The following is a 16698-nucleotide window of genomic DNA, read 5'->3' on the forward strand; positions in this document are numbered from 1 at the left end:
CCCCACTATGGTGATAAGTTTTCTGTCAAGTCTTGGCCTGCTATCTTCAAGGGTTATTCCTTAAATCAAAAATGCTACAGACTCTATGATATTGAGTCAGGAAAATATTTTTTTGTCAACAGGGATGTTGTGTTCAAAGAACACATTTTTCCTTTCAAATTCCCCAGATCTCATTTCCTTCCTTCCAATACATCCTATCCTGCTCCTTTTCATCATGAGCCCCTTCTTAATCCTATACCTAGACCTTCTTTTGATTCAGCTCCTTCAATTGAGTCTACACCTATCTCCCCTGATTCATCATCACATGTTATCTCCTCTGAACATATGCCAACCTATCTTGCCCCTTCTCCTACCTCTATTACTCCTGTAATCACTACTCCTGATCAGCCTAGAAGGTCAGGAAGGGTAACCAGACCTTCTATTTGGTTGACTGATTATGTGCATCCCCCCTTACCAACCACTTCTTCTTCCTCTTCCTATCCCATGCAACAATTTATTTCCTACTCCCATCTATATTCACACTTTCAGTCATTCCTTGCTTCCTTTTCTTCAGACACTGAACCCTCTTCTTTCTCTCAATCTAATAAAGGTGCTAGGTGGATTAAAGCCATGCAATTGGAAATTGAGGCTCTAGAGCAAAACCACACATGGGAAGTAGTGGATCTGCTTGCTGGTAAGGTCCTCATTGGTTGCAAATGGGTGTCTAAGATTAAGTATAATGCAGATGGTTCAGTAGAGAGGTTCAAAGCCCGACTAGTTGCTAAAGGCTACACACAATAAGAAGGTGTGGATTTCCGTGACACCTTCTTCCTTGTGGCTAAGTTAACTAATGTAAGGACTGTAGTTGCTACTGCAACCCTTAAGGGCTGGTCTGTTTTCCAAATGGATGTTCATAATGCCTTCCTCAATGGTGACTTTGAGGAAGAGGTGTACATGGATCATAGAGTATGTAGGCTACTAAAATCCTTATATGGTTTAAAACAGGCATCTAGGCAATGGAATTTAAAACTAACTCAAGTTCTCTTAGATTCTGGTTTTGCTCAAAGCAAACATGATTATTCATTGTTCACCAAGGCTGGAAAAAATAAGTTTGTGCTTGTGCTGGTATATGTAGATGACTTACTTGTAACATGGAATGATCTAGAGGAGATTCAGAATGCAAAGGTTGCATTACACCAGAAGTTCAAGTTAAAAGACACAGGAGAGTTGAAATACTTTCTAGGAATAGAATTTGCAAGGTATAAAGAGGGAATACTAATGTCACAAAGGAAGTATGCACTGAAAATGATCTCAGATGTGGGACTAGCAGACTCAAAGCCTAAAGATACACCTATGGAGCAAAATATGAAGCTTACAAGTACAGAATTTGATGAAAGTATCAATGCTGGCACCTCGGATGAAGCACTGGAAGACAGGGGGAGTTTCCAAAGGTTAATTGAAAAACTTTTGTACCTCACAATAACCAGACCAGACATCTCTTATGCAGTTCAGTGCCTAAGTCAGTTCATGCATGCTCCCAAGAGATCTCATTATGAGGCATCTCTACATATAGTTAGGTATATAAAAAGACAGTCAGGTCTAGGAATCCTCATGTCAAGCAAAGGGACACAACAGATTGAAGCTTACTGTGACTCTCATTGGGCATCTTGTCATATGTCAAGGAAATCTGTGACTGTCTACTGTATTAAGCTAGGAGGTTCATTGATCTCTTGGAAGGCTAAAAAAAAGAGTATTATCTCTATAAGTTTTGCTGAAGCAGAATATAGAAGCATGTCACACACAGTGACATAGCTGGTTTGGCTCAATGGTTTGCTGAAAGAGTTAAGAATGGATATACAGTTGCCAATGAAGTTGTTTTGTGATAGCAAAGTTGCATTACAAATTGCAGCAAATCCTATGTATCATGAGAGAATAAAACACACAGAAATAGATTGTCACTTCATAAGAGAGAAGATATAAGAAGGGCTGATTGAGACCTCTCACATATCAAGCCAGCAACAACCAGCATACATTTTGACAAAGCCACTTGGGCATCAGCAACATGTTTTTTTGTTGTCCAAGTTAGAAATGAAAAACATTTTTCATTCTCAACTTGAGGGGAGTGTAGAGATATAAAATGAAGTTGAGGCATCTTGTACATTGTGTTATTTAATATGTACTCTTCTAGATATATCTATTAGTTGGCTAGTTAAGACATATTGTTAACTTTGTATATATCATACACATTTTGTAATATACAGAAGGAAAGAAATACAGCTTATATTTTCTCTCTCTATGATCTTCTGTCTCTCACTATACATTTTCCCTTTTCTTCTCACTAGACCTTACCTTCATTTCCGTGGCAGATCTAGGTTACTTTTGACACTATAGAGCGGATCTAAATTTGCCCCGACAAGACTAGAAGTAGAAATTAACTAATTCAAGTGAGATTTTGAACTCAAGATCAAATCTGCGTACTAGTTGAACTTTAATCAAGTTGAATTAATATAATAACTTATCGTTGATCTCAAGTTGAAGCTCACATTTTCAGTTTTGTGACATGATGGATCTAATTTAGATCAAAATGACATATATAGTCTCTGCATTTCAAATTAAATGATATAAGTTCATATTTCCTCTGCTAATAAATGTCATACATTACTTTTAGTCTAGTTAAATAAATTTCAAACATGTCATACGCTATAAATAAAAAGACATTTATAAAAACTCATTAGAAATTAGAATAACGGCTCTTCGATTGCGTGTGTGTTAAAAGTAATGTCATTTGTACATCATGCCTTTTTATAATTTTAAAATTAAGAAGATAATATTTTTAGATATGTTATGTGTAAAAGATAGATCTTTTACGTGTAAAAGTAATCCTCTCATGTGTAAAAAAAAAAAAAGAGATAGGGCCATAAAACTAAAAACAAGTTAAAGAGCCACAAAATCAATTGACCCGTTAAAAATAGTGTAAACGATTAAAAGTAAATTTCCCTAATCAGATGATGCAGCAAGGTAAAAGTTCAACTTTAATTCCGGTGACCTCTATAATTTTGTTTGAAAATTAGAATTAGTTTTTACCTTCAATACGTCTGAGTTTTGACAAATAGTATACTAGTACAATGAAGTAACTTTTTATTATGTTAAACATCAAAATTTTAAAACAAATTCAGATGGTCAAAAGAACTACGTCTCTCCGAATCACTCATTAATCCACTTAGACCCATTATTACTCTTTTGATATGGCTATGAATGGAGATCATTCTTTTATACGCCCGAGGTCCACTCATTAACTTTGCTGTACTCAAGATTACTAAGTATAGTTTCCAATTTAGGCAACTTTATTTAATTCCCTCCTTTCCACTCATTTGTAACGAAGAAAAAGTTACTTTATGTATATAACACTTTGGACATTCAAAAAGTCAACTCGGGAGTCGCGACTAAAACACTTCATAGGTATAAGTTGTGATATAGTAGTAGTACTATATATTTTTATTTGAATTTGAATCAACTCAATTTAATATATATTTTATCATTTCATAAAGAGAAAAATAATTTTTATTTTTTATTTTGTCCTTATTATTAATTATTATTTTTAAATTAATTTTTAAATTCATTAACACTATACATCAATTAATATGAGTATCATGGTAAATTATGTATTTTATTTATTATTTTTTAAGAGGTGCATAAAATCAATAATGGACAAGTAAAAATGAACGGCGTGAGTAGTCAGATTGAACTATAAACTGTTTGTTTGAAGTTTTGAAATTTTGAGTTGACCTTTTAACTTATTTTGTCCAAAAAAGGGTTAATTTGCTTTTTTAAAGTTCCAAGCTCATTTAAAACACAAAATCAAATTAAAGAAACTTTTGTTTTCATTTTAACTTTTATCAAGCGTGCTCTTCGTTTCTTTATTTTTCTTTCCATTTTTCTTTTTTGTTTTTTGGGAGAAGCAGCCAGCAGGAATCTAATGGTAATTTCACATCCTTTTACCCCCTCCTTATCATGCAAATATACTTTTTCAGTCAACTGCACGCCTTTGGAACAAAGGGACAAAAATGGATGATTACTGCAATGATGCAGTCAAAATTTCTCTCCAGGTTGAAATCATCATGTTTTATCATTGAAGAATATCTGACCAACAACAACAACAATCCAGTATAATCCCACTAGTGGGGTCTGGGATAGTATGTACACAGACCTTACCCCTACTTTGGGGTAGAGAGACTGTTTCCGATAGACCCTCGGCTCCCTCCTTCCAAGAACTCCCACCCGGGGTAGTATATTCGCAGACCTTACCCCTACCCTGGGATAGAGAAACTGTTTCCGATAGACCCTCGGCTCCCTCCTTCTAAGAACTTCCCATCTTGTTCTTGGGGGTGACTCGAACTCACAACCTCTTAGTGAGAAGTGGAGGGTGCTACCACGGGAGCAATCCACTCCGGTCCGAAGAATATCTGACCAAATATTTGAAAAAGACGCTGTTACGTTGTAGCCACAGGTATTGGATAATGATATAAGGTAGCTTCAAACTTTTGAACATAAACCTTAAAGTGAGAAAAGAGATAATGTTTGGCTCATGTGCTGCCTTTTTAATTAAAGTCCATCCATGTTTAGTTCTTAGAAATCATTTGAGAAATCCACAAGTGATGAAAATACCGAATTTCTTTTCCAACTTAGAGTGAGAAAATAAAAATCTTTTAAACCTTGAATTAGAACTTAAAGCAAGTTGACAACTTGATATTTAGATCTAATTTTATTTGATAAAATCACGTTGAAAAATAATCATGCTTCATCACATCTTTGGTGTCTACAAATTAGTGAAGCTAAGGTGGAGTATAATTGATAAGCAATTTGATGTTAGTAAGTACTCCCTCCGTTAATTTTTAGTTGTTCACTTTTGATTTTGCACTTCCTTTAAGAAAAAATAAATGAAGTATGTATTTTACTATAATAACCATAATAATGATAACATTTCAAAAAGTCTTGAGAAATAATATGAGGAATGAGTAGTTAATGATAAGGATAAAATTGAAAAACAATGTCTCTCTTGATTTAGTATAGTGGACAAGTAAAAGTGAAAATATATTTTTAATATAGTGGACGAGTAAAAGTGAACGAAAGGAGTATATAAAACAACATCAAGTCACCAAGGCTCGATAAGTATTCAACTTCATTAAATAAGTACAAGCGATCAACTTTATTGAATCTCTCTTTTTTTTAAAAAAAAAATAACGGTGGTCTCCAAACCAGCTTGCGCACACCCCATTGAATTTTGTTTTCACTTGATTCAAAAATAAATAAATGACGCTTTGAACTGAACCATAAAACCTGAAGAGGAAGTGTATCCACTTAGTAAATCTTGTATGCAAGCTGACATGGTACTTTTGCGTTAAATAATTTCAGTCATTTGGTCTGTGTGGTCAAATTGAGTCTGCTATCCATGTATCAATGTAATATATTACAATGTATTTGTATCCTTTATAGAGGCGAAGTACCCTCTATTCAATAGTATACGATTTCCTGTCCGAATAGGCAGTCATCTGAGAATCAAAACCAAACTTTAAAAATTTAGCTTGACCTAGTTCATCATTCTGGAATCAAGTTAATCAACAAAGAACATATGGAGTGAATATGGGCACCTCCTACCCACTCATTGTTATTCATGTCTCTCAAAAGAAGCCTTCAATTACATTTAAAGTCATGCACTTGCTCCCCTATGATGTTGAGGCCTCACTATCTAATTATCTGAGTAAAGTTGAAGTCTTTATAATTCTAAGGAGAATATAAGCCTATTTAATCAAGAACTGGATACACTATATTCAAAGATTGGAAGGGGTTACCTGGATTAAGAAAACTTATAGATGACGGTACAACTTTTTTTGTGCATTAAAACGTATCCAAAGAGCACAAGAAATTTAAATTACATCATAGTTTAGTGTCTTGTTTTCAAGCACTTCTATGTCAACCGGCTAATTGCTTCATATGTTACGATCTAGATTCCCAAGAAACGAAAAATAACTTGTTACCTAGGAAGACTTACATGAAAACAAGGCAGAGATAGAAAGCTAAGCAACACCTACAACGTAAGCGTTCCATGAATCTTGTTGTTGAAAACTTGTAACCTCTTCATACTTTATGTCTCGTCCAGCAGTAAGCCCATACATGCTTTTAATTTCTTCACTGTCAGGCATATGTCGGATCCAGAAGTGGACCGACTGAAATCCAGCCTCTTCCAAACAATCTTTGATCTCAGGTAATGACCACCTATACACAAGAAAACACAAGAAACACATCTGATGGTATTAGATGAACATCAGCGATAGAAAAAGTACTACTGCCATAATAGAATGAGGAAGTGACCTTTTCTATATAATGGAGGAGGAAGTGACTTACAGTCTCCAGCTATAGGAAAATGCATGGCGAATTTTCCTTGGCGGTTTGTGCAGATTAAAATGGAGGCTGATCCTCGTTTTCCGTTTAATGATATCGAATTCAGCTTGCTCCCAAACATACTGTGAAATAGATAGCAGACTTTACAATTCAGTCATTTAACAAACAGAGTAAAGACATGTTCCAAGATTATTTTTTTTTCTTCTTTGACCCACAAGTTGTTTGGAAGTAACAATTTTTACAAATAGCAGAATTATTACATAGGATGTCAAGCCCTCAGGCCAGGTTTATGGCTTACCACCTAAATTTTCTGAGTAATATCATTCATCCAGATGCTTCATACATATCAAAGTATGCCAAAAAGAAACTTAAACCTAGCATTTCACTACAAAAGCCTCCTTGCAATTTATATACTAGGCCGGTTGTCAACAAGCAGTAAGACATTTAGAGCATTTTGATGTAAATTGAAACACACAACCATGGTAACATGAATTAAGGTACGATATCTACCGAGGTGAATTCAGCTGTGAGATAAGATGACAGAGATAATAACAGTTTTGTCACTAAGATACAACGCATAGGAATATGTTTAGAAGATTATCAAGACATCGTATTAACACAGCTCTTTGCATTTTTGTCCAAGTTCTGGGATTTTAGGTTCATTTTTGTCTAATCACTAAGTCGAATTTCTAACAAATAGCAAAAACAGCCTAAGCAAATCAAACAGAATTAACAGTTCTTCCAGCCTTCTGATGGCTCTTACCTCTGTACCCCAAAAGGGAAAAAGAGAAAATGCTCAAGCTGAATACTCAATCAATGACATAGAATCTTTCAATAAGTGCCACTATAATCTGTCTTTATGTACTGACATATATTTAGATATACATGATAAAAGTCACCATCTTGGAGCCAGGCCCTAAGGTGTGTGCCATTTTATCAACCACATAATCATCCCCTTAACAAGACTAATTTTCTTGATAAAAACTTACTTCACATTATCTTTTTTTTGTCTGTCATGTCACTGAAGAATTATTTGACATAATGGGGACATTAAAGAATTGTAGCATAAAGTTTTTGTTAGATGGGCTCCAATACAAAGTAGCTAAGATATAACTCTTTTATTTAATATATTGTCTTTACCTTAAACTAAAGTATAATTTACAGCCCAACTAATATTATACAAATTCATTTTTCCTGTAAAGATTATGATACTAAATTTCCTTTACAGGAAAGGTTATACGTGTTTTATAATTATTCCTCTAATAAGAACGTAGAAATAAGTTTTGCATGGTTAGTGTTAATTGAAGAAGTTGTAAAATTTAGAGGAAAGGTAAGGCAAGAGAGTAAGAGGATGATAGATTGTTGAAGGGCGTTTTCTTTTTGGAATTGTTGACTCTGTTACCGATTTGACTAAAATGTGTCTTCAAATAAACGGACTTTTAAAGACTTAAACGGTGAAATAAGCAGGTACAGCCCAACTATAATGACGAAAATGCATAAAAGAGTATCAGCATCCCAGAATTGTCATGTCCACACTGAAATTTTTTCATTATAGCAGTGTTCCAAATGGTCCTGAAAAGGAAGCGACAACAAAGAAATTACATGCTGAAATTGAAGAACTAAGAATATGGTAAGAAAGATCCAGACTCTAGTACACGTAATTCAATTATAGAAGACGAAGGATCTCTCTTAGTTTGGATATACATACTGTGAAGTTAGGAAATCTTCTCTGCATCCTCAGCTCTTGCTCTGCTGATGTGCCTCCGTACAGATCCATCACAAATATACCACCCTTCTTATTCAGAGCACTTAAGGCATGTTTGAAGTATGAAACTAGTTCTTGGCGAGTATGAAGGCAACAACAACTGTAGTTAAAAGCACAAACTATATCTCTTGCAGGGAATTGAAAATCCTTCATCAATTTGTGATCAGGAGAACCATCTTCACTATCTCCTAATGTTATGTTTTGCATTAGATTTTGAGTAGCGGCATTAACCAATTTGGCCTCAAGAGGTTGCAACACATTACCGTGAAATAGGAATATTCTGGAAGAGACATCAGCACCAACTTTGTTCACATTGTTCTCGGTGCACCAATCAAGTGCCTCAACATCCAAATCTAATCCTATAGCCGTGCGCCTAGTATCATTACGGAGCCATTCAGTACTGCCAAAATGTATCAGGAGTGGTGTTACAAAACAATGGTTGAGTTAGCTGATGAAGTTGCAAAGGGAATGAGTTGAAACTATGCAGTAATCGTTTTTTGATTGGTGAAACTATGCATTAATCTATTAGCATGAGATAAGCGTGGGGAAAAAATACAGTTGAGTTAGCTTACAAACTCGCAAAGGGAATACATAGCGACTATGCATTAATCTATTTCTAGTAGTCGATCCCACTAAACTACACTTCAGCTTTGATGGAAGGTAGAGGCCAGGAGAGCCGAAGGCTGAGCCTCAACCCGCAAAGGGCTTGTGACAAGTATGGCTAATAAGTACTATAAAACTTTCAGTAGTTCAGCATGGAGACCAATCTGAGATACAACTTGAGGAGTAATCTTAACTTTAAAGTTTGAAAGAAATAATAACTACAAAAAAAAAAAGAATACTCTTTTTTCCAGAACCACAATCAGTACGCAAATGTAGTCTGTCAACATCCTTAATACCAAAACTTTCAATGTCAAACTTTTAGATAAGATATGTTTTCAATAGGTGAAGTTTTACTCCATTTGAAACAAGGAAACATTATGATTATCATGCTCGTAGAAATTGCCGTGCCAGAAGCAAACCTAATATTATGAAACAGATTAGCTATGGAGAAGAACTAATTAAAACAGACAAGCTAAAATAACAGCCTTACGTTGCTGAATCACCTCAATTACTTGGACATAAATATAACAAACTACCGGACAGCTAGCAGCAGTATAATTGCTCAAATATCGAAATGAAATCAAATCCCCTAAGGACCTTATATTGATGACCACTAATAGTTACACATACCCATCCAGGAGCTAATTTGCAAATGGCGCAAAACACACCACTTAATTAAAGGATAATTCTAAATTAAAAGCATACATGGTAGTTGAAAGTGTGTACCTCAAAAGAGCAGTGCCGCAGAAATCTTCCTGGAAATGGAGAGGCACCCTCCCACCTACGTACATCAAGAAGAATTTCTGCAGATAACTAATGTCCCCTTTTGGTGACTGCACCAACAAAAAGAAACAAGAAGATTACTCCCCTTTATCCAATTAGCTACCATACATTACTACTACTACTATAGCAAGCAAGAAAAAGAGGAGACTTTGACAAATGGGCGTTTCTTGCCTGCACAGATTGTTGATATAGAGAAAACTTTGAAGGGACATCACTGGTTGAAACACTGAGATCATCTTGACTCTCTTTTTCAACTTCTGGGTTTTCATTTTCTTGTTCTTCTTCTGCACCAGGGGACTCAGTAGGTGGGGCGGCGGGGTATTCTTGCTCTTCCTCTTCAAGATAGTAAGCTCTATCTCTGCGGTTCTGTTGGTGGCTTCGCTTCTTCCCGTTCTTCCCCATTTTCACAGCTTTTTCACCCTTTTTTTCTGCCGCCAACGGACTTTGTAAATTTGTAGTGACACAGTGACGACTATGTAAAATCTTTTTGTTGCAGCGAGGTTTTGCGTCTCTTTTTTTTCCCCCTTTGTGAAGAATTATTAGATGTAGTAACATGTTGCATACACCCCATAACTTTCTCAATCTAAACTGATGACCACCTAATTTCTGAAAATTGAGTAGATTGGCCTATTAAAGTTTGTTACTACATAGTAAAGAATTTTGAGATGGTTAAAATTTTTTATCTTTAGATTTGATATTACACCTTGACTTATGCATTGAGATGTATAAATGAGCTAAATTTTGTGTAAGTGAAAGGAAATCAAAATTTAATTTTTGTTTTTTTTATGAATAAATAAGTGACAAGAACAAAACACCTATAGTTGCTCGAGGAAATGGGGCATCATGGCCATTTACAATATTAACCTAATGCTATTTAGTTTAACAACTAATTTGACTTGCATTTGGTAAAACAAAATCTACGTTACTTTCAAATTTTAATCCAAAAGCTTTAAAAGGTTTTAACAATATTCAAATTTTTGAAATTAGCCCACTAATACTCCCGATTAACATGAAGCCCTATTATCTAAATTAGAACAAACCAGTGGTCCGATAGTTGAAATTAGGGTCACGCTCCCTATCTTATGAGTTATGAGGCAAGATTCTTATTATTAATCGAAACATAAAACTCTTACTTTAAGATGGGGCTAATTGCGTTATCAATAGTGGAAAAGGGGGCAACAATGAACTTAGGAAAACCACGGGTGCTTTCTCGCAATAAAAAAACTTCGTTGTTTCGTTAAAAAAAGAAAGAATTACACATAAGTACAATTCATACCCACACATTGCAACTGAGCAGCCCAGTTATAAACTTTGCAAATCTATTGCCCAAAGACAATAGGCCCAATCCAAAAAACCTAGCATTTTTCACACAACCAGCATTTTTTGCGTCAATGCTATTCAACATTCCTATTTTTGAGAAAAGCTTATGTACTTATCTCCTACCAAAATCAATGTTTTACTATTAACTTTATGAGATAATTAATAAAAATATATTTAAATATAAAAAGAGAAAGGAAAAAAAACTGTTGGGTTTCAACATATAATATATGAATATAAAAGTAGAAGAGCTTGATTAAACAATGAGTAAAATATACATTCAAATATAAACAAACAAATAAAAATAAATTTAGCAGCTTTTTTGCTTCGTCAATGGTAGAACATATGGTAATACCTTCTCATACACACATTATTTTCTTCAATGGTGCCATTAATAGAATTTAACCCAAAATAGAGAATGAGTTAAAACCAAGTAAAGAGCTTGAGAAAAGGTAAGAAAACACATAAAAATTTAATTTCGCCTTTTGTACATTCTTATACATTGGTATATACATAATTATACTCACTTATAAATATTTATACAATATATATACACTTGTATTTATAATGTTTAAACAATGTATTTACGTCGTATAATTGTGTATAAACAACAATAATATACATTTACAGAGAAAATACCTTTTAGCCGGCATTACACCTCAATCTTAATACTAAAATCATTGAACACCAAATACCTGTAAATAATGTATCAACTTGGTATAATAGTGTATAAGAGATGTTTATATACCCATATACACTATTATACAATATCATACATTGTTATACAAATGAATCCTATCAATGGAGCTCCACTGGATCTTCTTCTTCTTTCTTGGGCCTCTTCTGAAATTTGACTTAAATCTAGCTCAAATCTGCTCCAAATCACTTCAAGTTTAAGTTTTGAACTTCTCTTGATGTTTCCAATCTATTGGAACAACACCCAATAATATTTCCAAGCAAACTCAATAACATCCTTGTTAAAATTAATCTCATATCTTAGATTTGAGTTTGCTTTCAAACTCAAAATCTTAGATATGGTTCAAACTTAAAGCTTCAACCTTCAATGGATTCTTTTTAATCAATCAAATTTTAGATGTGAGAAACTTGAGCTCCAATAATGTAGGTTTTATGATTATATACACCGGAAGGAAGAGAGTACTAAATCTATTAGCAAGTATGAGGCAAATTCGTAATTGACAACTTCAAATCTTGTTCAAAGATCCAGCTTCACACTTGAAGTTGAAGTACTCTTATATAATAAGGCAGAATACGCATAAAAAGAGGATATTAAGAAGCTTAGGTGACCTATGGACGGTGGAGGAACTGAGTCTTCAATGTTGGATGTAAAGCTCGAAAGGGTTTTCAAATTGAAAGTGAAAGAATTGTATTCAAAAAGATTTTTCAGAGTCGCCACTTGACATTTGATTTCAGTGTGCCAAGTCACCGTTTTTTAAAAAAAAAAGTGATTTTCCTTTTAAAACACTTTTAGACTCTAAAACTAGTTTGCACCAGAGATTCTAAGTAACGAGGTTCATTTGACTCGAGGAGAAGGTGTTAGCCATTCCCCTAGTCAGCTTTTATAGATACTCGAATTGAAGTAAGTAAGAACACACAAAAAGAAAACAAAAACACAAAAAGGTTCGAGGTTGTCCCTACCTAATAAAAGAAAAAAATAAAAAATAAAAAAAAATAAAAAAAAAATACTACACTATGCTTCCTCAACGTCATCCCGTCCTTGGCTTTGATTTACACATACCACGGGGCATTCCCTTGATTAAAATATTTACAAGATTCTCGGAGCATTCCCCAGATAAAATAATAAACTAAGGGACAACCTCTAACCTCAAAAATAAATAAACAACCTAATGTTTGCCTACTCAAGTGTGGTCGGTCTAAACATGCACCTAGCGATAAGTGAAAAGAAAAAAAAAAAAAATAGATAAAGCTCAACTTTATTCATCTTAACACTCGAACCCCTCAATCCAATTCCTTCATTCATCCAGTCATTCGTATAATTAACAGATTCAGGCAATAAGCAATTAAAGGATTGTGAATCGGAATATAATACTGGCCCAGCGAAACTTAAGAAAATTCTGATTTTTAGACGACTAGCTCTATTAGAATGGATTTGGACCAAAGGACTCTTAAGGAATACCCATTAGACTTTGAACATGGCATTTTCAAAGATGAAACCTCGAATCACTTTCTTTTGTTGAAAACTGAAGACTAATAACTAAAGATGATTACCTAAAGAAATTAATAAACTATAGAGAAGCATGGAACTCACTCAAACTCGTGGCAAAGTAACGTTTTAAAAAACAAAATAAAAAAAATAAATAAAACAAAGGCAAGTTTGAACCAAAAACTAATGAGAAGATTGTTCTGCAATACTTTAAAGCAAATTTAAGAAGTGATTTGGAAGGGAAAAAGGAAAGTCATACCACCAGATACATTACTCATGAATAAATACTCTATGACTAAGAATTTCAGCAAATTCACCAAGTTACGGTAGTTATCACGATTATCAGACGAAACACCCACTTGAAGCTAGCTTAGAACTAAGACCAGAAAATTCCCACAATAATCAAGATTTAAGCACTACAAAAATAAGTGAAACCAGAACCATTGAAACAGTGTATCTGATCATCGTAAGGAAAATTTATCGAGCCATATTAAACCTCAAAAACAAACAAGAGAAAGGCCAGCACCAACATAGTGCAAAAGCGAGCTAGATGGTGAGAACTAAGTGTGGGGTGCCCACACAAAAGATCATGTCTGGGGGAAGTCTGAGTACCCGTGAGCCGCTATTGCTTCGGCCTTTGGCCTTTCAGGGAGTTTCTTGTCCACCCTTGTTATTATTTTGCTTTATTTGTGAATTGGGGACACTGCCCTTCTTTAAGTGTGGGGTGGGACAATTTCTCTATTAGTAGTAGTGTGTTAGAAAAATATTACCTTCTTATTTTTGTTTTCGTAGTTGTGTAGTATTTTAGTAGCTCCTAAGAAAAATCGAAAATAAAAAGTAGAAAAATTGGACTTTTCCCGACGATGGATCTCCTAGATAGTTTTCTTGAGGGATTTAAGTCTAAAGAAGAAGGACAAAAAGATTTTCTTTGTAGGTAGTATAGTAATTCTCCCTTGGTTTTTCTTTGTGCCGCGGTTCTTTTTCAAGAATTTTGTTTGAATCGGGTGTAGTTAGTTTTATTTTTTAGGAGTAGGAGCCATTGTGATATGAATTGAATTGAAGCAATATCTCTTGACTTTGTTATGCCTTGAGAATAGTGAGTATTTTGGTTGTGACGCTTAGGCTCAGTTTTTGACTCTTGTATAAGTACCTTAAATTGTATGATCTTAACTTTGCTTAACTGCTTTGACTAGAGTTTCTTGATAAGTCCAATACTGAGTGAGTTATGTGCCATGTGTGTGTGAGGTTTATGTATTATTCTGTGCATTACATTTGATGTCTAGAACTTGCCCCGTGTATTTGCAAAGCAAAATAGTAGTTTTGTTCAGTCTTGGAGATGATATAGACGTTTCTTTGTTGAGCCAGATATATATATTTTACCCGCCTAATTATTATGTATCGTAGTTAAACTTTTGAGCATGTAATCCTATTTCTTTGGCAACCACATTATAAGCCTTACCCATTTGTTTGAATTAACCATCTATTTGGACCTTTTCTCCTCTCATGAGTACTTGAATTGTAATGAACTTTGTAAAAGTTAAAGTGTGGGGTGGTTGGTTTGGCTTTTGAGTGAAACTAATGAAATAAGGAGAAAGGTGCACTATTTTGAAAAAGTAAAAGGCACTTGTATTGAAAAAGAAAGAAAAAAATAGTTGTATTGCTGGGAAAAATATTCCTTGATAGTGGTGACTCTTAATGTAATTGTGCTTAAAGAAGTATGGAGTTAATATACATTGATGTGAAGGTGGAGTTATGGTTTGACATAAGTGTGGGGTTTTAAATGTTAACGTAGTGCTTAGGGAGGTGTAGTCACTCTTATATCCAAATGTATCATACCCGACCCGCAACCTACATTACAACCAATTAAAGTCCTACTTGATCCTAAACTGAATGAGCTCGATTAGTAGAGTAGTACACTACGGGCAAGCCTATGGTGCATATTTTATGGCACATGAATGTTATTTTTGAGAGCGAGTAAATTCTTTCTATCTTGAGTTCCTAATTGTTCTTAAATTTTATTGTGTGTGGAACTACTCTCTTTTGTTGTGTGAGGGCACTTGATTCATGAATAAAAGGTAATGTCATTGATCTCTATGTTAGAGTAAGTGAGTGAGTTATGAATAATGCATGGTACTTGTGAGTCAAATCTTGAGGTGAAGATGTTACACGCTTGTGCTTAGTCTATTTTAAAGATTCTTGGTGTGACGAGTTAGGAGAATTATTTAAAAGGGTCGTGTCTATATAAAGTGTAGTTTGATTGCTCGAGTACGAGCAATAGTTTAAGTGTGGGGTGTTGATGCTAGGCTATAATTACGTATTTTAGTCGCTTATTATACTCTAATTTGCTACACTTTAATTGAGTTTGAGCTTTAATTGGTGGTGTTTTGCACTAATTGCGTGTTTTATGCCTTGTAGGAGTGATTCTGAGCTATGTAGATGTTATGGAATGAATTCAGCTATTTGGAGCTTTGAAGTCTGAGTAAAAGCCCAAGGGATTAAGCCTGGTTCGTGTTCGGGGGTCGAGGATCAATTCTGGACGTCACAATTCAAGAAGAAGCAACTACTGAAGAAATGAAGTAGTGTGACGCATGAAAAGCAATAAGTTTGCAAGTTTTCATATTTCGGCCAGGAAAGGGAGTTTTCGCCTTGGCCCAACCCTACTTGGTATAAATACATGTAAAAACGTTATTTTGAGGACTTTTGACATACCTTAGACCTAAGGAGACTATTTTGGAAGGAGAGTAGACGTTCGGAACATTCTTTGGAGGAGAAAATCATCGAGTTCTTCATTCCTTCATCTTTTCTTTGTAATTTGTTTATGCAAAATACTTGAAAAGTTGTTACTACGAACATGAGTGGCTAAGCACTCAAGTTTCTAGGGTTGTGGTTGACATGATTATTAACGTTTATTAAGTACATCTTCATTGATTCGGATTATCTTCTTGTGGTTTTTTCTTTAATTCTAGTTTTAACTTGTGAATTGTTGTAGCTACCAATTCACCATACTATCTATGCTATGCTTGGAAAAACTGTGTTTAGATTAGAGTAGAATTAAAGAGAGCTTGTTTCTGAACCCGTGGCTCGGGAAAAGATTTCGCGGTTAGGATAGGAATATACCTAGCGGTCTTGCTTAGTTAAATACCGTATTATATTCGTTCATGATAGACTCAATACCATAGGAATATATGATTGATATATTGTGGACATGAGAGTAGTATTGTGGGAATATGCTATTCATATAAACGATCCGGTTAATTAGCAACCATAAATAATCTGGATTAACAAGTGTGATTATTGAACTTAATAGGATTGATAAACCAACCACGTGATTATTGAACTTAATAGGATTGATAAACCAACCACAACCCTGGAATTTTTATCTCCTCTGAATTAAAATCTCATCATACACATTTGCACTCTTGATAAATTAGCTGTTACTTGTTTAATTTCTGAAATTGTAGATTAATAGAAAAAGATCACTTTTGATTATCTTGGACAATTAACTGGTTTTAGTTTGCTTAGTTAACGATTGATCTAAGTCTTTGTGGGTTCGACATCCGACTTTTGAGTCACTTTATTACTTGACGGCTGTATTTCAGTTCAAAATAAATGAAAAAAATAAGATCATGAAATATATATAATAAGTAGCGCATAATGGGTGATTCAACCA

At 34.5% G+C, this 16698-nt stretch overlaps 1 protein-coding gene across 3 annotated transcripts; it reads right to left on the bottom strand.

The window, feature by feature from the left end:
• Positions 1-5812: 5812 nt before the first annotated feature.
• On the bottom strand, positions 5813-10056 carry LOC107787928 (uncharacterized). 3 transcript variants are annotated; one of them, XM_016609546.2, is made up of 6 exons: positions 9701-10054; positions 9473-9579; positions 8407-8543; positions 8087-8331; positions 6382-6500; positions 5813-6252 (listed from the first exon to the last, which is right to left on the bottom strand). In XM_016609546.2, exons 1-6 carry the CDS (start codon positions 9929-9931, stop codon positions 6054-6056), a joined length of 1038 nt encoding a protein of 345 aa, XP_016465032.1. In that variant the 5' UTR covers positions 9932-10054; the 3' UTR covers positions 5813-6053. The 3 variants fall into 3 exon arrangements, 2 of the variants coding, with proteins under 2 accessions (XP_016465032.1, XP_016465031.1); XR_012704991.1 differs by having other exon boundaries at positions 6382-7950; positions 8087-8543; positions 9701-10056; XM_016609545.2 differs by having other exon boundaries at positions 8087-8543.
• Between the last annotated feature and the right edge of the window lie 6642 nt (positions 10057-16698).

Source organism: Nicotiana tabacum, chromosome 22, assembly GCF_000715075.1.
Source record: "Nicotiana tabacum cultivar K326 chromosome 22, ASM71507v2, whole genome shotgun sequence".
NCBI lineage: Eukaryota > Viridiplantae > Streptophyta > Magnoliopsida > Solanales > Solanaceae > Nicotiana > Nicotiana tabacum.